The following is a 23,485-nucleotide window of genomic DNA, read 5'->3' on the forward strand; positions in this document are numbered from 1 at the left end:
TATAACACACCTTATGAATTCATAAGCATAAAAGGTTACATACATAAAGATTAAATAAAGTGTAATAAAAATGAGCATCTCTGTACTCACCACCTGAAAAGAACAATACCTAATGGCTCTGAAACCTGAGAATCTCTGAAACCTTTTCCCTATTTTTATTCAGTATTTTTATGCATTTAAATTTTTTTACATGTACTATCTATAAAAAAACATATGGTAACTGTGAAACAGAATGAGCACTAGTAAGTGAGAAAAATATTTGAAACAACTAACCATGGTCTGAAGCCATTATTGTGACTTTATTACAATAGTTACAAACAACATTTTTGTTGTATACAATCATCACAATTACTCAAATTATATACAAATAGGTATTTATACAAGTCTACATAAAAAAATGATCCCCCCAATCACATTATCAACAAGAGTTTTTCTAAAAGTTATGGCCAATAACAAAAAAATTCACAGTTACTCTGCAAATATTTTAAATGCAGAATCATATTGCACATAAAACAATCATAAATTTTATGTGTATATTTTATGTAGTTTTCCATAAAATTTATATTTTCATGCACTACTTTACTGTATACAGAATGGTAGAACTAGAATAAACAGATTAACTTACAAACTGTTACAATAATAGTCACAAAATTAGAATTATTTAAAGTAATATTTAAAGTTATGCTGAAAAAGAAATCCAGTGTAATAAAACTTAACGGACACAATCAGGTTTTTCACAGATCAAGCTACTATTCTAGTGTTCTTCTTTGTCTTTTCCTTTCTTTTCCTTTTCATCCTGCAGTGCAGTGCCAAGTTTTTTGATGAGAACAGACAACACCTTGTCCAGTGGGTCCATCACACCTCTCTGAAGCCATTTAGGAATAGTAGTCCTGGCATGGTGAAAGCCCAATTTTTGAAGAATATAATCAACACCTACTGGATCAATCTTTCTTCCAGTCCAAGAAATTAATCTAAAACAGTAACGAGAAAAGGTCATTGTCAAGGCATAAGATCCATTTGCATACCCCTGAGGGTAGGTCCATGAACATTATTGCACTCCATTAATATTGTCTGGGTAAAACACGTCAGCAGATATATTTGAATACTTGAGTCTAAAAGCCTTAGATTTATTGTAATAGCTTTATGAAAACAATTTATAGGTGATGATACGTCTCTGACATATTACATACAGCAACAATATTAATGGAATTCCAGTGTGCTTAATTTATTTCAGGCCTGTGACATCTTAAATATTTAAAAGGACAACTGGTTAAAAGACTTCATAAGAATGTGGTTGTAATAAGGGAAAAGCTAAAATTTACTGAGTGCTATATGCTAAACATGTTTGAAAGGAGAACCATTTTCTCCCGGATTTTGACATTTCATTTCTTGTGGAGGACAGGTTACTGGTAACTCACTTCTTGGACCTTCAGTCTATAGAAGATTTGTCTGACTGGTAAAGTTAATAGAGGAACTGAGTGGTGTGTTAAGTATTTCCTGACTTTTTTTTCTTTTTTGAGGGATGTACTCATATTGGTGTGTTCCTACCTCATTTCTGGGCTTGCAAAAGATTAGTTCTAGGTGCTGAGTGATGCCTATGGCTAGGTGAGCACATAGGTAAGTATTACCATTTCTTTTCAAAAATAGGAAACTAAAGAAGGAAGAGAAGACAGGCCTTTTGAGCTTGACTATTGAACTACTCTGTGGTAAAGTCAAGCTTGAAGTCAGAGCTTGCTGCAGGAGCGCCTTCCGCTCCTTCAGCCAATAGCCACCAAGATACCAGCCCACCGTGGTCTATTTTTCTTTTAAAAAGAGCGGCAGTCCTCTACTCGCTCTCTTGCTTCTGGCTCTTGCTCCAGCAACTAGACTCCTTTCCTGGCCGTCAGTGTTCTGTAAGTTTTTCCCCTAAAATAAATACCCCTTTTGAATCCAAACTTGTGTGGGATTGTTTTGCACATTAAGAGCTTGTTAACAATATTCTTTAGCACTCTATACTATTTATCATTTTTAGTCATGAGCTTGCTAAAAATGGAATGTAGTAACTTTTTATATTCACTTGAATCTTCATTTATAGTCAATTTAAATACACAATTAGTTCCATTATAATTTAGATTTACAAGTCTAAAATATATCTTCCAAATATTTTGCTGCATTTGTACCTCTAAAAAATTCCTATGTTGGCCTTAATAATAGCAATGCTAAGATTTCTCATAAAAAAGTGTTCTGTTGATTTGGTTAAGGCAAATTTTATTGGCTATACATTACTAACAAGCCATAGCTGTACACGATAAAATTTTGTTGTTTTGGAGTTATTTTGTGATACAAATATATCTGCATAATAATTTAATTTAATAAAAATATCATCTTGCTGAACACTGGGATGGAGTCAATTTTTGGCTACCATCCAAGGATTTGGAACATTACAATTTGAATAGAAAGTAGATGAGAAAAACAGAAAGAATGTTAATCATAAACAACAACATACAAAGCAGCACCACTATAACAACCATTGTAATTAATACTAGAAAATACTTATGAAGATTTGATATGCAAAGTAGTTGGTATGTCATGACTGTGGAAAAATATGACCCATTAAAAGTAACTATTAACTGATAGCATTAAGTTCAGCATTGTAGGCATGGTTTTATATTGTTTAGCATGCAAAAAGAAGACATTGTGATACTGTGGAATTGTCATAACTCATATCCTGTAGAAACTCTGACAGTTCCTTATTAATGATGTGTGATGACTTTACTGGCTGGTTTTGTGGGTCAACTTGACACAAGCTAGTGTCTTCAGAGAGAAAGGAGCCTCAGCTGAGGAAATGCCTCCATGAGATCCAGCTGTAAGGCATTTTTCTCAATTAGTGATCACTGGGAGAGGGCTCAGTCCATGGTGGGTGGTGCCATTCCTGGGCTACTTGCTAGTCCTGGGTTCTATAAGATGAGTTGAGCAAGCCATGGGAAGCAAACCAGCAAGCAGCACCCCTCCATGGCTTCTGCATCAGCCCCTGCCACCAGGTTCCAGTAATGCCTGAGTTCCCATCCTGACTTCCTTCAGTGATGAACAGCAATGTGAGAGTGTAAACTGAATAAACCCTTTCCTCCCCAATTTGCTTTTTGGTTATTTTGTTTTGTAGAAGCAATAGAAACCCTAAGTAAAGACAACTAATGGGTCTTGATACTGTGGGTGCCTAAAATTTAAAATTAAGGTCCTCATCAGAAGGTGAAGAAAGGTCAACAGCATAAGGAGTTACTCTTAAGGAGTTTTTATTGAGCTACACATTTTTCTCTGTTCCCTTCCCTTCCTCCCCTCTCCCCTTCTACCCCAGGTAGATCCCTATGCTCCCAGTTTATTCAGGAGATCTTATCTTTTTCTCCTTCCTATTTAGACCCATGCACGTCTCTCTTAGGGTCCTCTTTGTTGTATAAGTTCTTTGGGATTGTGGACTGTAGGCTGGTTTTTCTTTATGTCTAAAAGCCACTTATGAGTGATGACATATTTGTCTTTCTGGGTCTGGTTTACTTCACTCAATATGTTTTTTTTTCCTTTCTAGATCCATCCATCTGCCTGTATATTTCAAGATGTTATTATTTTTACAACTCAGTAGCATTCTACTGTGTAAATGTAACACATTTTCTTTATCCATTCTTCAGTTGAGGGGTATTATTTGTAATACCCAGAACCTGGAAACAACCTTTGGTGATTTGAATGTGAAATGTTCCTCATAGGCCCATGTGTTTCAACATTCAGTCCCCAGATGGTGACACTGTTTAGGGAAACTATGAAGCCTTTAATAGCGGAACTGGGATGTGGGGTATAGGCACGCCTGAGTTTTACAGTTCTTCTGTATTACCTGTTTGTTCTTTACTTCCTGACTATAGATGTCTCATGCCCCTCTTAAGCCTTCCCTTTCTCACTTAAGTTGCTGCTTGTTAAGTATGGTCACAGCAATGGAAAAACATGACTATTACATCAATTAGTACTGAGAATGGGGCTGCTGCTGTGATAATCTTTACCATGTGGTTATCAGACTTTTGGAACTGGTTTACTAGAGGAATTAAAATAGTTTGGAACTTTGGGCTAAAAACGCCCTTCAGTATTACAAAGCAGAGTTTAATGGGTCGAAGTGTAGAAGTCAAGGATGCCAAGAAACAAATGTGGATAATGAAGGTCTAGTTCATGACTGGGGTAAGGACTGCTGATAACTGGGCTAGAGACTATTCTTCCTACATCTTTTCCAAGAACTTGGCTACATTCTGTCTATGCTCTGAGAATTTGAATGGGACTGATTTAAAAAATAATGGACCAATAATCTGTTTGGTGAAGGAAATATTGTGGCGAAATAGCATTCAGGCTACTCTAACCAGGTCAATAGTAAGAGTGAGAAACAAATGGAGAAGACGAGAAATGTGGAGTTTGATGAAGATGTAAGTTTAAAATTGTACATAAGAAAGTGGCTGTTAAAAGAGAAAAACACTATTAAAGAGACACTTTGGTTGTCTGCACTGGAGTAATTGGAAAGGTGCCCTGGCACCTTACCCATCAGAAGTTCCATTTTGTGAAAATGCAAACTCATTTGTAAGGAGAGAGCTTCAACTGAGAATGTTACCAAAATGGCTACCTTTCAGGAGAACATCTGAGTAGGATATTTCTTCAAGGACCACCACATAGAGGCTACTCCTGTCTGAGGAGGCAGGCTACATTTTCAGCTAGCAGCAGAACCTGGCAGCACTGTCTATATGGTACTGGTCTTACAAGCAAGAATGATACAAGGATGGGGTATCAGAGAGGTTTGTGCCAAGGTTCCTGAGGCCATTGAAGCCAGACAATGTACAGCAATATCAGAGTCTTTGCAAAAAAGCACCAAGAACTCACTGCATGAAGCTGTGGAAGTGAAGTGCAAGTAGGAGAGGAAAGTCCCGGATGATGGAGATGCCAGGACCACAGGATGTCTCCTGAGAAAAGCTACAGGCATGGAGAACTGGCCTAAGAGAGAGGGTATATGTGTTTCAGGAGGCAGAACTGGATGAGTGGAGCCACTGAAGACCTTTGGAGGCCTGGTTTCTACCCTGCTGGGTTTCAGTACTGCTTTGGCCCATTTTTTCCTTGGTATGCCCCTATTCCTCCATGCCACTTTATATTGGAAGTATTAACTTGATATTTGATTGTACAGTGGTTCACAGTTCAAAGACTGCCCTAAATCTCAAGAGAAACTTTGGGCTATAAAAACTTTTGAAGGTGAATGAATGCATTTTGCATTATGGGATGTCTATGAGCCTGGTGGGGATGGAGTAGGTATTGTGGTTTGAACATGAACTATATTTCGTGGGCTTGGTCCTTAGTTGGTGGCACTGTTGAAGGTCGTGGAAAGTGTGGGTCACTAGGGACAGGCTTTGAGGTGTTATAGCCTGGCCCCACTTACTGTCTGTCATTTTCCTAGTTCTGATTGTGGATACACTGTGACCAGTTGCCTCATGTTGGGTCACCAGGATGGACTGTATCCCCTCTTAAACTATAAAACACAACAAACCCTCCCTCCGGCTTGTCAAGCATTTGTTCTCAGCACTGGGAACAACCACCAGTGCAGTAAGTTTGGACACGCTGAAGTATGCACACCCACTTCTTACCTGAGAGTAGGCTCCAAATGCCATGTGTTGCACATAAAGTCTCTCCAGTCCACAGTGGTGTAAGTGATGCTGTCTTCTCTGTCTCTGTCAGAGGAATTATCATCATGCATAATAATTGAACTCTTTTGTCCTGGTCGAGTGGATAGAATCCGAGGTGGAAAAATGGCTACAAATGAAAAAATTTATAAAACCAGATCTTATAAATTTTAAACCATTTTAAGAACCACTATTGGCTCTATCATTTTATCTATTACCATGCCAAGCCCCATTTAGTTACCTTATTAAAAGGTAACTTAAAATAAGTCAAGAGAAACCAATTTTTAGTATTTCTGAGAAAAGCAAGGTTGCCACTGTATAGATTGTAGAGCTCATATATGTGACAGCAGGTGTAGGGCACTGTCCTTTACAAAGGTGGGTTTCCTAAACAAGGAATAGCAGTTGAGTATGCTGGTCACATCTGTAACCACAGCTAAGTAGGAGACTGAGGAGACTGCCAGTTTCAAGTCAGCCTAAAATTTGAGACTGTGTCTCAAAATAATTTAAAGAAGGACCAGGGTTACTAATTCCATGGTAAAATACTTTTTTAGCATTTGAGTCTAAACTTCAGTATGGAAAAAAAAAGGTTGTGACTTTGTAACTTAGTTGGACTGTTATTTACATAACATAAAATTCATTTAAAGCATTAATTAGTGCTTCCTGTAATGGCTATATAGTTGTGAAAACAGTGTCAATAAGCAGCTTTTTGTGTAAAATCTTTTCTTCATGTTCAAGTATGACTTACAAAAGACAAGTCTTTTTAAAGTTAGCTACCATAAACACACAGATCACATCTGTGACACACATTGCTTTTTATGTGATCTTACTGAATAAATACAGCAGTTCTCTTGAAGTACAGGCTTCAAGGCACAACGTGAACATAAAACAACTGAAGATGATGTTCACTGTGCAGCTCTTACTGCAACTTGATTGGTAATGAACCAGGCAATACCACACTGTCAGAACACAGATTCCTGCAAGTTCTACTGTACTTGCTGGGCTTTTATTATTGGTGATATACACTGTTATATCTCCATGTTCTAGAAATTACTGATTTTACTCTAGTCTTAAATGATGGTAAAAAACTTTCTCAGAGAATGTTTATATTTATTTTGGTCCAAATTTGTAATAATGAGCTACACTTAAGTAGCTATTATACTATCTTTATAACTAAATCCTCACATACAACACTTTGTCTTTTCCCATTCAAATATCTTAAACTGTCTATGCAGTACTTGGGGATTGAGTCTAAAGGTCTACCCGATGCCACACTAGTGCTCTACCACTAAGACTATATCTCTAATTCTTTTAATTTATTTTTATTTTCTGAGCGAGAGATGGTCACTAAATTGCCTGGGTTGGCCTGGAACTTGCAATCCTCTTAAGTCATTGGAATTATAAGCCTATGCTACACACCTGACTAAAACAGTTTAAATTAAGAGATTTTTGCTTTAGAGAGAGACTAGTCTGAGGCAGACTAAGACCAATACAGTATTTCATGAAATGTCAAATGCCTTATATAACATTTGAGAGAAACAAGTACAGGCGTTCATACATGGGCAGATTAGAAATGAAGGTTGACTATTGGTTGGTACAGAGCAGGATAACAAGTGGCGGCTGCACTTCATGTGCTAGGACATGAAAGGTAGGTTCATGCTTTGGGGAAGTCCAACACACAGCACTTTCTAGGGCAAAGTGTGAGATATGTAGGAGACTGAATCTTCCCACCATCACTATAGATTTTACTCTCAATTTTGGCACATTTCTGAAGAACAGTAATGAAGAGTAGTCCAATCTATGTTACGTTAAATTTGTAGTTTCATCATAGTCTTTTTGATAATCTTTTAGTTTTGATATATCTGCAAGGTAAATTTAAAATTTTTCTTCATAAAAAAATAGTATTATATTATGTCCTGAACAAATTATCTTTTTCAAGCTACATTTAGTAAGAATCACATGTAGAATTGGGCCAGGCAGTGTATTCTTGTAATCCCAGAGCTATGTGGGAGCTCTGGGATTCCAAATTCCTAATTCCAAATAGGTTATTAGGGTCACTGTATGTTTCTTAATGAGTCAACATTTATGTGCCAGTAGGAAAACAGATGTGTATCTAGCTCATGAAATCAAAACTGGGCTGCTAAGATATAAGTAATTTATTTATAAAATTAAAATGTTCTTTGCCACAGAATTATCTCCTTACTAAATCCAGTTTTTCCAACTGTATGCTACACATAAAACAATGCAACTTTATTAGGTAGCTGTTTCTTCACTCATTTTACGGATTTAAGTAGTATTTCCTCCCATTTCCCACTCTGCAAAAATCATCAATAAGGCTTTTAACTACAGACTTTAATATTTTTTTTTGTTTTTTTTTTGTTTTTCGAGACAGGGTTTCTCTGTAGCTTTGGTGCCTGTCCTGGAACTAGCTCTTGTAGACCAGGCTGGCCTCGAACTCACAAAGATCCGCCCGCCTCTGCCTCCCGAGTGCTGGGATTAAAGGCGTGCGCCACCACCGCCCGGCAGACTTTAATATTTTTAAAAACTACTAAAAAACATTTATTTTTGATTTTTATTTATGTGTATGCATGCTCTCTCTCTCTCTCTCTCTCTCTCTCTCTCTCTCTCTCCCTCTCTCTCTGTGTGTGTGTGTGTGTGTGTGTGTGTGTGTGTGAGAGAGAGAGAGAGAGAGAGAGAGAGAGAGAGAGAGAGAGAGAGTGTGTGTTTGATCCCCTGGAACAGGAACTATATATTGTTGTGAGCCACCTGACATAGGAGCTAGAATCCAAACTTAGGCCTCCTGGAAGAGAAGCAAGTACTCTTAAACACTGAGCCATCCTTTCAGTCCCTATTTAAAAAAATAAAGCAAACGAACAACAACAACAAAAAACCCCAAATCCCAAACTCTTATAAAAAGAGTGCCACTGAAGGGCAGACAAATGCTACCAAGGCTGACATGAATTTGATTTTCACAAACACCATAATGGGAGGAGAAAACTGATTCCTATAAGCCATCCTGATCTCTACATGTATGCCATGATGTACCTCATCCCCCACAAAACCAAAATAAATAAATGAAAATAAAAAAAAAAGAGTGCCATGTAACTAGCAGATACTCAAGAAGTTTACAGGGAAGAAAATAAAAAGAGAAAATAAAAATATGCAACACACCCTTTTCTTTTTCTTTCAGATAGGCTGACACCAGGTCATGGAGAAACATGATGAGCTCAGCATCCATAGTCACACAAATGTGGTCAGTAAACTCTGTCACCACACTGCATTCCACCTTGGGTTTCAAGTTGGCATCTGTAATGATAAAGTTCTTATATAGTAAAAAATTTCAAGGCTTCTTCCCATTAATATTTACATAGATCCATATAATGCATCCATTTGAAATCTAACTGTAAAGAAATGATCAACTGCTATATGCACGATTTATAGGGTAATGATTATTAAAAATTCTTAGAATGTGCCATTGTTTATTTTAATAAAGTCCAATTGTTATTCCCAGTACTTGGAAGAAAAGGCACAAACAGGCTAAATAATTTACCAGAGGCCATAAGTATCTGGTACAAACATCAGTTTGACTTATATCATCCGTTTTATTAAATTAATATGCCAAAATAACCTGTGGGAAGAGAGCAGTAGTCAGAAGTTTCTTTAGAATTTCCTTAGTACTGTTAAGACTAGAGATTCTTTCTCTACATACCTTGTAATGAAGGCTCCTGTGGTTCTTGAACATGAATTGATTTAAATTCAAGCTGCATCCTTGGCAATGCAAAGATAGTCTCTGTTTCATGATTGTAGCTGGAACCTCCCCTGAATCCACTCAACAAACTAGAATTCTTCATAGTAGTACTGTTCTCCATGTTATTAGCATCAACATTACGAAGTAAGTTTAGCTCTACACACATAAAACAGCAAGGGTTAAGCTAAGCCAAAGGGTACCATCAACACACCGCACTTAAATAAAGCAGAATGATACCTTGGCCCTATTGACAAAAAAACAACAGCAAAAACCAAAAAACTAAACATATATTTCTGAATGTGTTAAGCTGTATTTAAATCCAGGAAAATAATTGTGACATCAGAGTAAAGTAACAGATTTATCTAAGCTGAATGAAGTGTGGCTTTAAAGACACTGCAATACATTAAACTCTTCACTTAACAAGTTGTAAATGTTCATTTTCTTAAAAAATGTGCATATATATTATTGTTATCAAATGCACAGAATAGTTATAAAACATTTTTCAAATAATTTCTAAGATATTTCTCAAATGCTAGAAAATATAATAAATTTAATTTTATTCATTTAAAACCAATTTATTTAGCATAGTTTCAGTTATAGCTAATTTAAGTCTACAAAATGCTGTATCATCAGGCTGGTGATTCTTGTATTAAATAATCACTTTATGTATCAACAGAAATAAAATGAATACTGTATCAAGACATGAAAACTTGACCTCTACTTATATTCTAAACAGCTGACAGAGCTCAAAATAGAAAAACAAACAAAAGAAGCCCAACAAAAGCTAAATATTCAACCTTCGTTCCTTGTGGCAGTGACATAGTTGAACCATTCTTTTACACTCGCTACTCCATGAGGTGGGTTTTCGTGGCGACGCCTTGTTATCTTGGTTATTGTTGCCATGGGACTTTCCAGAGCACCACATGGTTTGGTAACCATGGTATTATGACCCAGATGAAAATCCAGTGTTTGAACAATGTATGTAGAATGATCACTAGAGCCTAGAGCACAAGAAAGATATGTTTGTATAAGCGACAAACTATATTTATAACTAAGAAAGTAACTGTGGCTTCCAAGTAATAGATTTAGCTAAGCTGTACAAAGGGTAGGAAGGTGAATAAACGAGAAAGTACACAAACAGTTATTTTAGTTAACTGGATTTATCCCAGTGAGATGAAGAACATCAACCATTTTGTTAAGAAAAAACTGAGTGGGTCAGGCAATGGGACACACCTACAATACTGGCTCTCAGGAAGCAGAGACAGGAGGATCCCGAGTTACAGGACAACCTGGGCTAAAAGGCATTGTCAAAAGGCAAACAGAAGAAAACACTGAATAGGAAACTGCTCAAAGGAATTGCTCTTTTAAAATATTTTTATTAGTTCCTTGAGAATTTTGTACATGTTTTGGTGTCCTTTTTAAAAAAAAACTCATTGTGGAACCGAATCGAAGAACCGAATATTAATTCACACACCTTTGAACACCTGATTTTTTTTACAAAGAAGCAAAAAACATCAAATGGAAAAAAGATAACTGGATATCAACATGTAGAAGAATGAAAATAGATCCCTATCTATCACGAAAACTCAAGTCCAAATGGATCAAAGACCTCAACATAAAGCCAGCCACACTGAACCTCATAGAAGAGAAAGTGGGAAGTACACTTGAATGCATTGGCACAGGAGACCACTTCCTAAATATAACCCCAGCAGCACAGACACTGAGAGAAACAATTAATAAATGGGACCTCCTGAAACTGAAAAGCTTCTGTAAAGCAAAGGACATGGTCAACAAGACAAAACGATAGCCTACAGAATGGGAAATGATCTTCACTAACCCCAAAGAACTCAAGAAATTGGTCATCAAAAGAATAAATAATCCAATAAAAAAAATGGAGTACAGACCTAAAGAGAAAACTCTCAACAGAGGAATCTAAAATGACTGAAAGATACTTAAGGAAATGTTCAGTATCCTTTGTCATTAGAGAAATGCAAATCAAAACAACTCTGGATTCCATCTTACACCTGTAAGAATGGCCAAGATCAAAAACACTGATAACAAACTTATGCTGGAGAGGTTGTGGGGTAAAGGGAACACTTCTCCATTGCTGGTGGGAATACAAGCTGGTACAGCCCCTTTGGATGTCAGTGTGACAGTTTCTCAGAAAATTAGGAAACAACCTTCCTCAAGACCTGGTAATACCACTTTTGGGTATATATCCAAAGGATGCTCAATCGTGCCACAAGGACCACAAGGACATATGCTCAACTATGTTCATAGCAGCTTTGTTTGTTATAGCCAGAACCTGGAAACAACCTAAATGACCTTTAACCGAAGAATGGATAAGGAAAATGCGGTACATTTACACAATGGAGTACTACACAGCAGAAAAAAATAACGACATCTTGAATTTTGCAGGAATGGATGGAGCAGGAAAACATCATTTTGAGTGAGGTAACCCAGACACAGAAAGACAATTATCACATGTACTCACTCATAGGTGGTTTTTAAACATAAAGCAAAGAAAAACCAGTCCACAAATCACAATCCCAGAGAACCTAGACAACAACAAGGACCCTAAGAGAGACAAACATAGATCTAATCTACATGGGAAGTAGAAAAAGACAAGATCTCCTGAGTAAATTGGGAGCATAGGGACCTTGGGAGAGGGCTGAGGGGGAGGGGAGAGGCAGGGAGGGAAGCAGAGAAAAATGTAGAGCTCAATAAAATCAATAAAAAAATTAAAAAATAAGTAAATAATCCATTGTGACCAATTTGTCTGACTAGATATTTCTGGAGGTGTGGCCTTCCAGGGTATTACTGTTGCCCTCAAGTTTTATAATGCAATCTTGTCTATACAGAATCTCCTCACACTGTCTGCATGTTTTTACAAGGAATATTTCTACATATCACGCTAAGAGCAGTCACAGGGGCACTAAATTTAAGTAATGGAATAAGACAACAAGTTGAGATATTTCTTTAACAAGTCCCGACTTCACAGATGCTAATTTCACTAGCAATGAATTCGCCCCTTATCTGTTAAATAGAGATGATATCTCCAATAAAAACATTCAAAAGGGACTGGGGAGATGGTTCAGGGGATAAAGACACTTGCTACCAAGCCTGACAACCCAAGACCCCTAAGAACAGCTCCTCAAGTTGGTTTCTGACTTTCACATGTGTGCTATAGCACAAATGTGTCTCTCTCAAAATAAATAATTATAAACAAACAAAAGCACAAATGAGTCAGGGAGGTGGCTCAGTATGTAAAGCATTTACTATTCTAGTATGAGGTCCTGAGCTTGAACCACCAGAACCAATGTAAAGCTGGATAGAGTAAAGTGTGTCTCTAATCTCTAGGGTCCTATACTGGGATGGGAGTTGGATACAGAAGAATCCCTGGAAGCACATGAGTCATCTAGCCTAGTCTCAAACAGGGTGGAGGGTGAGGACTGGTACTCTAGGTTGTCCTATTACCTTCACAAGCACACTGTGCCATGAACATGCCTTCACTCAAAGACATCATATAAAAACACACATACACCACACATACACATACACCTTCAAAAATTAACACACAAAGACCTAAGAAACAAAAATTACATAAGTCATTTATGATCAAGCCAGATGATAGCAAAGAATAAAAGCTGGACATGTGTCAGTTTACCATCTTCCCAGATTTTCTGAGCTTCAGTCCAAAAGGCAATATTTGGTTCTTCTAAATGAAAAAGGGCCCAGGATTTTGAACGGAAATTTGGGCCATGAAAACAAGCCAGGGTCATGTGATTCCCATGTAAGCTCATGGATCCTCCAAACTGCATCCCATCTTCTGGCAATGGTATCTGAAATAAGGATATATGGCATCCAGATACCACCTTCAACACCCCAGGCCAATGTCGGTGGTGCGCAGCATCGAGCACTGCAAGAGAACCAAGAAACATCTGTCATAAATGATCTCAAGCAACCTGAGCAGGGAAAAGGCAGAGGCAGGTACATTCTACAGCTAAAAGTGACTCAGAAAATGAGTGGAAATGATACACCATCTATAATGCTAGCTGATTTACAAAGAGCTTGTATGGCATTTTACACAATTTCTACACAACAATAATTAAATCAATTGTCAATCAGGTCTAACAACTCTTCATAGGTAAAATCAGGAATGAGAGAGGTTTTATATTTTTCCCTCCTAATTGTTTTCTAGTAAAGTGAGGTCAGAGGACCAGCACCGTAGCACTCTAGGAGCTTGATAAAACTCAGCATTCTTATGCCCCACTATCTACTCTATCACATTTGCTTTTTAAAAGAATTTGCTTGGTATGTACAAGGTTCTGAGTTCATTCCTTAGCACTGTCAAAATATAGATTTCCAGGCGTTATAGATGCACATTAATATTTGAGAAGTACTAATGATTCACAGAATTCAGATTTTCCCCACTCGTTCCTGTAATGTCCTTTGTGGCTGTTTACCATTCTTATCTCAGCACTACCAAGAATCATGCTTTGTGTTTAACTGGCATATTTTCTTTAAAGCAATTCTCTAAACCTGGTGCTATTTCTTTTGACAAGGACTTTTCAAAAGAAAGTAAACCATATACCTCGCACAGCACTGCAATTTATACATGCTTGCTAACAATACTGTTTCTAGGGAATATAAAGGCCTAGAGAAATACACCACTAGAAGATAATAACACCACAAAGAAGTCACTGAAAAGAGTAGGGTGCTCTGCAGACAACTGGCCAAATCTGTTTAATAAGTACAGTCATTAAAAAAAGGAAATATGTCAGACTAAAGAGAGTAAAGATAGGTAACAACCAGATTTAAGCTTTGAACATGGCTGGACAAACTACTTGATACTTGTGGGTCAGTCATGAAGTCTGAATATGCCCTGGAAGCCAGAGGAGATAACTAACTGCAAAATAGAAAGTTGAACTGTGGAAAAGGGTATGTGACACTTTGGCTAAAAAAAGTGTACAAATATGTAGAAAAATCCATATATAAGCTCTAAGTTGCTTCACAGTGATGATTTTTGTTTATATTTACTAGTTTGCTTTCAATGTACACACATTATTTCTATGATAAAAAATTAATTAAGGAGTTAGGTTGGGCGTAGTAGTGCATGTTTTTAATCCCAGCATGTGGGAAGCTGATGCAAGTGAATTTCTTTGAGTTTGAAGTCAGTCTGGTCTACATACTTAGTTCCAGGTCAGTTATGGCTATGTAGAGACCCTGTCTCAAAAAAACCAAAAAACCCAAACCATAAATAAACTAATTAAGAGATTAAGAGTTTTCATCATTCTGCCTACTAATTTTTTATTTATTATTATTTCTTTATTTTATTTTATTTTTTGGTTTTTTGAGACAGGGTTTCTCTGTAGCTTTGGAGCCTGTCCTGGAACTAGCTCTTGTAGACCAGGCTGGTCTCAAACTCACAGAGATCCGCCTGTCTCAGCCTCCTGAGTGCTGGGATTAAAGGCTTGCTCCACCACCACCAGGCCCTGCCTACTATTTGTCACCACTTATCACTGTCGCCCTAGCTAAGGGGACCATCATCTCTAGCCTGGATTCTCACAAATGTCCTTCTTGTGTCCATGCCTCACTGCCTATAAAGTCTGTTCTCTACACAGTAACCATGGTGATGTTTTGGCAGCGGGACCAGGAATATTCCTAGTGCTTGAACTGGCATTCTGGAATCCATTCTTTTCGGAGTGAAACCTTGCTCAGAATTGATATGGGGCGGGGGAGGGGGGGCAGAGAATTGATACAGGAAGAGGGCTTTGGTCTTACTTCAAAGTGATGTGTCAGACTTTGTTGATTTCACTTGGGAAGTCTAAGGAGTGGTTGGGGCCTGGGGTGGGGAGAAGGTCAGGGGAGTGAGAGGAATGGAGGTAGTGGGAACTGGAATAGGTATGTAAAATGAGAAAAGATTGCTTTAAAAAATAAATTTTATTTTTTAAAAAAAGGAATATTTTATGACAAGGCAAACCAAATGATACCAAACCTCTCTCTCTCTCTCTCTTTAAAAGATTTATTTATTATAAGTGTCCTGCCTGCACATATGCCTTCTAGCCAGAAGAGGGCACCAAATCTCATTCCAGATAGTTGTGAGTCACCATGTAGATATGGGAGTTGAACTAGGGACCTCTGGAAAAGCAGCCAGTGTTCTTTAACCAGTAAGTCATCTCTCCAGCCCCAATACTGAATCTCTTAAAAACTTTACAATATTTACTCATCTTATTAAAAACCTTATTTGTGACCTGTACCCGAATTAATGTCTAATTTTTTTCTTACTCATAACTGCTTTCATCAGTTATTTTAATGCCCCTTAATTCCCCCAAACCCTATTCATTGAAAACATGCTGAGCAAGGGTCCTACCATGGAATCACACCCCCAGACCATTGTGATAATTTCATTTTGAGACAGGGTCTTATATTAAGTTATCCAAACTGGCACTGAACTTGTTCTGTAGCCCAGGCAGGTCTTGAACTTGTGATCCTCCTGTCTCAGTTTACCAAGTAGTTGATATTAGAGAACTGTGCCACTAGGTCCAACAGTGATTCTCAAATAAGCCAACTTTGTGAAGAACAAAAGGAGCCTCACATCTCTATGACCCTCTGCCCAGAACTTTTCCCCACATCTTATCTCAATTCTTTCAATCAGTGACTCATTTCTACCAAGATGTTGCTTCCCAATCATCTCTTCTGAAATAGCTATTCTTCCACCTTAGTCTTCTTTATATTCTCCCCTTGCTTTATTTTAAAATAACCAATCCTATCATTTATGCATTTAATTATAGTCTCTCTCTCCTATTTGATTGTAAGATTCATGAGGTAGAAAAGGTCATTATCTTCAACTCTTGTGTTTAGAGAAGTACCAAAGCATACAGCTGTCACTTAATAAATATAAGCTAATTTATGAATTACTAAGTGAAAGATAATAACCTGCCTAGTATCAAAAGTTAATAGATTCAGTTCTTCTGACTCCTCAGCCCATGCACAAACCAGAATATAATACTGTCACATAGCAGGTATGCTTCAGGTGAGCTGTAGTGGAAAAAGGTATACCCTCCCAAGGGACAGTCAATGCCATTATCAGGACCATAGTCAATGTTGAGTGGGTAAACGAAGAACCCACAGGATACCTTCTAAGTATGGTATATAAATGTGTTGCTTAATAATATACATACAGAGAAAGTAAGAATATATCAACGTTGACTTCTAACTCTTACACTGCTCTTGTGAATTTTTCTCCAGGTTGTTAGTCATGGTCTTGGGTGGAAGATAAGGAACAGGTCCCCAGGTCGACAGAGCTCGTTTGCTGGTATCAAACTGTTGTGTGAAAAATTCTTGGAGTTTCATTCCTATTTTTATCAAGTCTGGTGTGGTTGATCTTGATATCATTACTTGGAAAATATCCCACTTCAAGTCTCCATGCACAAAAATCTCACTAGAGTATGAAACAGAATCTGTATCAGAAATTTCACAGAAGACATAAATAATACAAGAATAATTATCCGCCCTTCCCAGTGTTTACATTTGTATTAATTGTATAATATAAAATCAGTCTTTAGAAAAAAATTAACTATTTGTCCCATCCCTGAATGTAAAAAAATATTAAGGGCAGTCACATAAAGTTTCCAGAAGGGGCCATCCTAATAAATACCTTTTATCAGTCATGCTTGAATCCAGGGTGTTATATAAGTTCACTTTCCATTCATCCTGAAGCTTAAGATCAGCATTGCTGAAGATACCCATAAGGATACTTGAGCCCATGTAATCAACCCGAGATTCAGTAGAACCCATGGTAATCTGTATTTTGTGGCTGGGTTGCTGATTTGGATGTTCAGAAATATGAGCTAAATAAAAACAGTAATTACTTTCCATTGTAATTCATGGGAAAACTTAGCAAATTTGACTTTTTAAAACTTTTTTTCCCAATATGTTTGAGAATATACTAGTGTAAAATTTCAACATACCAACCATCTCCAAAGCATTGACATCGATGGTCCCACCAACTACTCCTCCTTTGGAATCTAACTGTGACCTTCCCAGACCTACAGACATGCTAATCTCTCGATCACGGTTACTTCCTACAGAAAGCCGGCCTTGGCTTTTCAAACCACTAGTTGTCCAACTAAAAAGAAGAAAAAAGTTGTTAGATAGGTGGCTGTTTGTCATAAATTAAAAATAGTAGGTAGCTAAATCAGATTATTTAATAGATCAGGTAGCTAAATCAGATTATTTAATAGACGATCCAATTTGACACTGAACTATTTCTTCCTTTCTCTGAGTCTGGATCACACAGTGTTGTTGAAACTGGTTCTGAGTACTGGAACTCAGCTCATCCTCTTGGAGGAGTGGTATACACCCACCAGATCAGTTAACAGAGAATTTAAACAAGAACTACGTGATAGATGTTTAAATATTAAACTAACAAAGCTTTCTAGCTAGAAAATTATCCTATTTTTTTTTATTTTTTTTTCCTTTGGGAATGTGTTTTATGGTATTTGTATTACAGTATCCTTACAATTAAGTCAAAATAGAAAGTTAACATTTTACCCACTATATTCACTGTCTCAAAGACATCTACATCTAAAAGGGTTGGGACTGCTTTAAAACACTATAAGAAAATTAAAAATTTTATTAAATCTATTTTCTTTGTATCTAAATAGCTTACGTTGTATTTCCCATGACATTACTCATATTCATTTGAACATTTAGTTGTTTCAAGTTGATAGCGAATACAACAAGTGTCTCCCATGGAGTCCCTTGCTGGCTTGCTGCTTTGTTTGATTTGTTAACAGGCGTTGATGTTTTGGAAATTGAATCTAAAGACAGAAAAAAAATCAAATATGCACTTATTCACACAAATCAAAGCTTACTACAAAGCAAAACCTACTAGTTTCCATACTCCAAAAGGTAAACATGAGCGTCTTGCACCAGTCAAATGTTTTAACAGTTGCCATATTACTTCTAAAACAGGTGAGATGAGGGAATTTTGGTGTGCATGAAATATAGATGCACAGATATTTCATCACCTAAGATTTTCTTTATAAAAGAGCAAACAGTGTTTCAGTCAAACAGAAGACTCAAAGGCAGGGACCATTCTAAAATGCAGGCATTGGCTAAGTACCTGGCATTTATCTAATGAACTCAGTATGCAAACCAAGTACTGACTTTGCTCATTATATTTTATTCTCTGTTGTACAAAGAACCGTATCATCTTGATACATTCAGGCATAACCACAAGACAACACCGGCACACATGAGTTGGAAAAACACTGACTAAATAAATGAACTGAATCAATATAAAGATTTATTTCTTCAATATCAAACCTTCTTTTGGTACATTCACAGCATTACTGGAATGTTTTTAAAAGCATCTGTCCTTAGGGAGTATATTGACAATATGACAACTCCACATTTCCTGTAACTCTGTAAATCTAATAGATATCCACAGAACTCTCCTGCAGGCAGAGCTCTGAAGTGTTTGGTACTTAGTGTTTTTTTTTTTTTTTTTTTTGTTACTGTTTTCTTTTCCTAGTGATTAAGATCTTTAATTTAGGAACCCAGGAAGGTCACTGATAACAAAAAGCAGTATTACCTCTTCGAGGAACTGAAGAGTCTGACACACTCCTTGATCTTATGGAAGCTGGGGACTTGAGGTTCTGTGCTGCTGACCCTGGTGACATGGTACTATTGGTCATGTGCTCATTGAACACGTTGGGTGACTGAGGCATATGAGTGAAAGAGGCTGACTGACTTGGCTGATCCCAGGTCCTGCAGTATGCTTTCCTTGATGACTCAGGAGAAAGGTGCTGGCTAACCCCTTCAATGGAATCAGGAGTCCCTGGACCAGATGCTGGTACAACAGTAGAAAACAAAATAAAGTCACAGGTAAGAACATTAAGTAATGCTGGACAACGGTGGCGCAAGCCTTTAATCCCAGCACTCAGGAGGCAGAGGCAGGCGGATCTCTGTGTGTTTGAGGCCAGCCTGGTCTACAAGGTGAGTTCCAGGACAGCCAAGGCTACACAGAGAAACCCTATCTCAAAAACAAACAAACGAACAACAACAACAAAAAAACCAAAATAAAACCCATTAAGTGATAAAAGTCCTTTCTCCCAGACACCAATTCTCACTATATTGCATATTCTTTCTACTTCCATATTTTGCAACTGTATGGCAGTAAATAATTTGTAAAGAACAATCCAGTATTTACTTAATTCTGACAGAAACTGAGTGAGAAGGTCAAAACAGATATTTTGGTCCCATTACAGGTAAGAAAGTAGACCCACTCATGACATTATAATACAGTTTTTACTGTTTCAGACCAACTGTACTCTTAACTTCCACAACCTCTTCAGTGGAACATAACATCTAAGATCAAGAAAGAGATGGAGGCAAATTGGTAGTAAAACTCCAATATTTTCATTTTTCCATGCGTAACTATGATTAGTAATAGTTAAATGTATACTTGCACTTCCAAATTTACAAAGATTACAGAATAAATTATTACAAAATAAAATGTCAATTAGGAGGTAATCTTGAAGAGGGTAAGGCATTTATTTGTTTGGAATGTCCAGTGCTTACCATTGGAGGGACTCAATAGACATTCTTTCAAACAAATGAATTACACGGTAAAGTTTACAAAGTAAATCAAAATTTGTGTTATCAATCATGGATCTTGTTTACTTTAGCCCAAACTAAGAAACCTAATTATGATAACAAGCTTACTTGGCAAATTTACAGTTTGGTCTCCAAGGAACAGGCGCCTTGCAATACTTCTCCTGTACCAGGCTCTTGGAAACGCCAAAATTTCACTGAGTCGGCGCATATCATACTTAAATGAAGCAGACCCTATATCACACACAGCTGATGCAGAAATAAAGTTTGTTAGAGCTTAGAACAGACTTCCAGATCGTTTAACACTTTATATATTAGTTATCAGACACGGTATTATACCTACTGTTCTAATCCATAAAATCTAGACTACATTGTATCTAACAAGTGATTTTATTTCTTTCTTCAAATTACAGAAACAGTGCATTGTAAGATCATTAGCTTTGCGTCCTTTTCCTGGGGAGATGGCAAGTTACGGTTCTGTCACAGTTATGAGAGAGTTCTAGAGTTAACTATGTGGCAAGCTCTCAGTTTCACACAGGGCTCCTCTCAAATATGAAAAATAAGTCAACAGTATGAGCTACAATATGAACTTGCACAAAGAGAACTGTAAACCAAATAATTGTATGAGAGGGAGTTCTTATTTCCCTTTTTGTTCCAGGGCAGAAACTTTCACAAGAAAAACTCCCTTATGGTCACCTTAGAGCTTCTGTTTGTCATCATTCCCCTTCTGCCTTTCTTCTCTTCTGTTCCTCTTCCACGGCTTCTTTAGACTGACCTATTGATGACTTCCAGTGTACAGTACCTGAGCCCTTACTTCCAGACTTGGTGGTCAGCTGACCCACTGATAGGTCTACAACCACTCTCACTTTAGTTTATTTTATAGTTATCTAAGTTAAGGGTTTAACCTTCCCCTCCAAATCATCTAAGCTCAAAGCCACCTTAAAAACAAAGGCCATTGTTTAATTCTTTATAATAGTATTTTAATTAAGAACTATAAAACAGAATACCAGATATATTGATCAATGTAGTGTCCATTTTGCTTGCAGACTTGCTTACAGACTGACTTTCAAAAAATGAGGCACCTCCTGAGCGCCTTATCCGAGACAAGCTCACTTTTACAAACTCAAGGTTTATACTTAATGAGTCTTTTCGACCAGTGACTGACGTAGGTTCTTCATCTACATTTCCTAAGAAGAAAACCAAAATAAGAAAAACATCCACAGGTATGCATATGCAAAGAGATGTATGTATATGCAGACAACTAGTTAATGAAAATTATCCAGTATTCTGTAACATGTCACCATTCAAATGCAGTTAAACTAGCAAAAATTTAGACAGAATAACCTAATGAGCATTTGCATTCTTCAGAGCAGTTTTGATAGGTTGAAGTCTGTATACAAGAGTAGCAATTTAATAAGCTTATTCCAACAACAAAAACTAGAATTTACTTTTAAAAATATAAGAAATATTCATTAATAAAGCCTGAGCTTTAAAATGCAGATTTTATTTTACTAAATGCTGGCTTAATAATCTCATTTAAAATTACCAAGCATAACCTACATACTTTAAAATTTTACTTTTCATTGACTAAAGTTTTATGCAAAGTAATTTGATAATATACTTAAAAATGTAATATAAAAATTGTATCTTTAGATATTATGCTATATATATCACTTAACAAGCATTCTTAAGTTTTAAATCCTTATAAAATCAGTTTATCTCAATTTCATTTCATATTTTTACTCATAAAATAGGTATTATCAGCAGGGTGGTGGTGGCAAACACCTTTAATCCCAGCACTTGGGAGGCTAGAGGTAGGTGAATCTCTGTGAGTTCAAGGCCAGCCTGGTCTACAAGAGGTAGTTCCAGGACAGCCTCCAAAGCTACAGAGAAACCCTGTCTTGGAAATAGAGAGAGAGAGGTAAAATAGTTCATACCTATTATTCTATTATTTAAGGCAACCGTGGTCTAAGAACAGAAAACTTTAAAAAATGTAACAAAAGACACAAGCAAGCAAATCTACCTAGTCCTCCGGATCCAGATGTAAGACCAGAAACGGTGGACTTCTGCTTCCCTGCACCATAGGGGTGAAACACGTACAGGGAAAAGTCAGACATGCATGCAGTGAAGCTCAGGCCAGATGAGCTGCTGCTGGAGCCAGTGAGATCTGACTGACTGCTACTGTGTCGACTTCTGCCAAGCGGGCTGCCTAATCCTGATGAGCCTGTAAATAGGAGACATCCAACATCATCAGCCACAAGCAAGTCCATAAGCACTAACATGCTCTCAAAAGGCAAACACGAGACTATCTGGATAAAATTTTGAATTCAAGATATTTGTACAAAAAACAGGACCTGAGTGATCCCTTCCAAATCTGAAGGCTGATTTTTATTCAACAGCTTTCATGTTTCTTTTGAAACTGGAGTTTAGGATTTCATTCCTACACTTTTGTTTTAGTAAGTTCAACCTTGGCCCTTCTAGCATTTTAAACCAAACAATTCTTCTCAGAAAGAAGGGTTTTCAGACTGGCAGGTTGTTCGCACAGTGTTCCTTGTTTCTTCACAAGTTTCCTGTTAAAGTCTTTCAGTTATGAAATCCCAAAACTGTAAGGCGTCTGCCGCCCTTGATTAAGAATCACCATTTTAATTACATTTCAATTCTACTGTCAATTTCCATTCAAACTAGTCAATATTGCTATTATTTATATTTGTATTTCTATTTGACTTTTGAGCACAGAATTCTTAGTGAGGAAGGAGTGTTACCTCATCAAGAAATCCTCAAGTATATTTTACAATAAAACCTTTCATGAAACAAACGAGGTAGACAGCAATAAGTAATATTTATCATTAAAAATACAAGTGCTAGCCAGGCGGTGGTGACATATGCCTTTAATCCCAGCACTCAGGAGGCACAGGCAAGGCAGGTGGATCTCAGTGAGTTCGAGGTCAGCCTGGTCTACAAAGCAAGTTCCAGGACAGTCAGGGCTGTTACACAGAGAAACCCTGTCGTGAAAAACCAAAAAAAACAAAAAAAACAAAAAAAAACAAAAACAAAAACAAAAACAAAAACAAAAAAACCCCTAAAAAAACCCCAAAAAACCAAAAAACAAAACAAAACAAAACAAAAAAAAACAAAGAAAAGAAACAGAAAAAAAATTATAAGTGCAACTTGGTAAATGTTTGAAAAGAACATATTTTTATAAAAACATATCTTTTACTTTCATTTGCAAACCCATTGTTCCTAAAATATAAAATCCAACACAACACAAAACACTCAAATGCACATGAATGTGTGAACTATGAGTGTTCTTGTTACAGTGCTTTTAGCAGCACTCAAGCTCAAACTATAGCGCTATCCAACCACCGCTGAGCTAATATATATATATATTAAAGGGGACTCATTCTATTAACACATGAAATATACCTAGAACTTTGGTATTTTTTTCCTTCAA

At 37.0% G+C, this 23,485-nt stretch overlaps 1 protein-coding gene across 10 annotated transcripts in view; it reads right to left on the bottom strand.

Annotated features, from left to right (window-relative positions):
• Positions 1-280: 280 nt before the first annotated feature.
• Positions 281-23,485, bottom strand: part of Bltp1 (bridge-like lipid transfer protein family member 1) — a 182,171-nt gene continuing 158,966 nt past the window's right edge. For all 10 annotated transcript variants that reach the window (XM_085682396.2, XM_085682395.2, XM_085682390.2 and 7 more), the window contains 14 exons: positions 22,058-22,258; positions 21,042-21,221; positions 20,146-20,283; positions 19,013-19,270; positions 18,086-18,236; positions 17,385-17,542; positions 17,072-17,264; positions 16,638-16,855; positions 13,079-13,330; positions 10,209-10,412; positions 9,373-9,567; positions 8,835-8,969; positions 5,631-5,796; positions 281-971 (listed from right to left, as the gene is read on the bottom strand). In XM_085682396.2, the coding sequence (XP_085538522.2) occupies positions 755-971; positions 5,631-5,796; positions 8,835-8,969; positions 9,373-9,567; positions 10,209-10,412; positions 13,079-13,330; positions 16,638-16,855; positions 17,072-17,264; positions 17,385-17,542; positions 18,086-18,236; positions 19,013-19,270; positions 20,146-20,283; positions 21,042-21,221; positions 22,058-22,258 (2,666 nt within the window). In that variant the 3' untranslated portion in view covers positions 281-754. The remainder of the gene's footprint in view (positions 972-5,630; positions 5,797-8,834; positions 8,970-9,372; positions 9,568-10,208; positions 10,413-13,078; positions 13,331-16,637; positions 16,856-17,071; positions 17,265-17,384; positions 17,543-18,085; positions 18,237-19,012; positions 19,271-20,145; positions 20,284-21,041; positions 21,222-22,057; positions 22,259-23,485) is intronic.

This window comes from Myodes glareolus, chromosome 20 (genome assembly GCF_982192425.1).
Source record: "Myodes glareolus chromosome 20, mMyoGla1.1, whole genome shotgun sequence".
NCBI lineage: Eukaryota > Metazoa > Chordata > Mammalia > Rodentia > Cricetidae > Myodes > Myodes glareolus.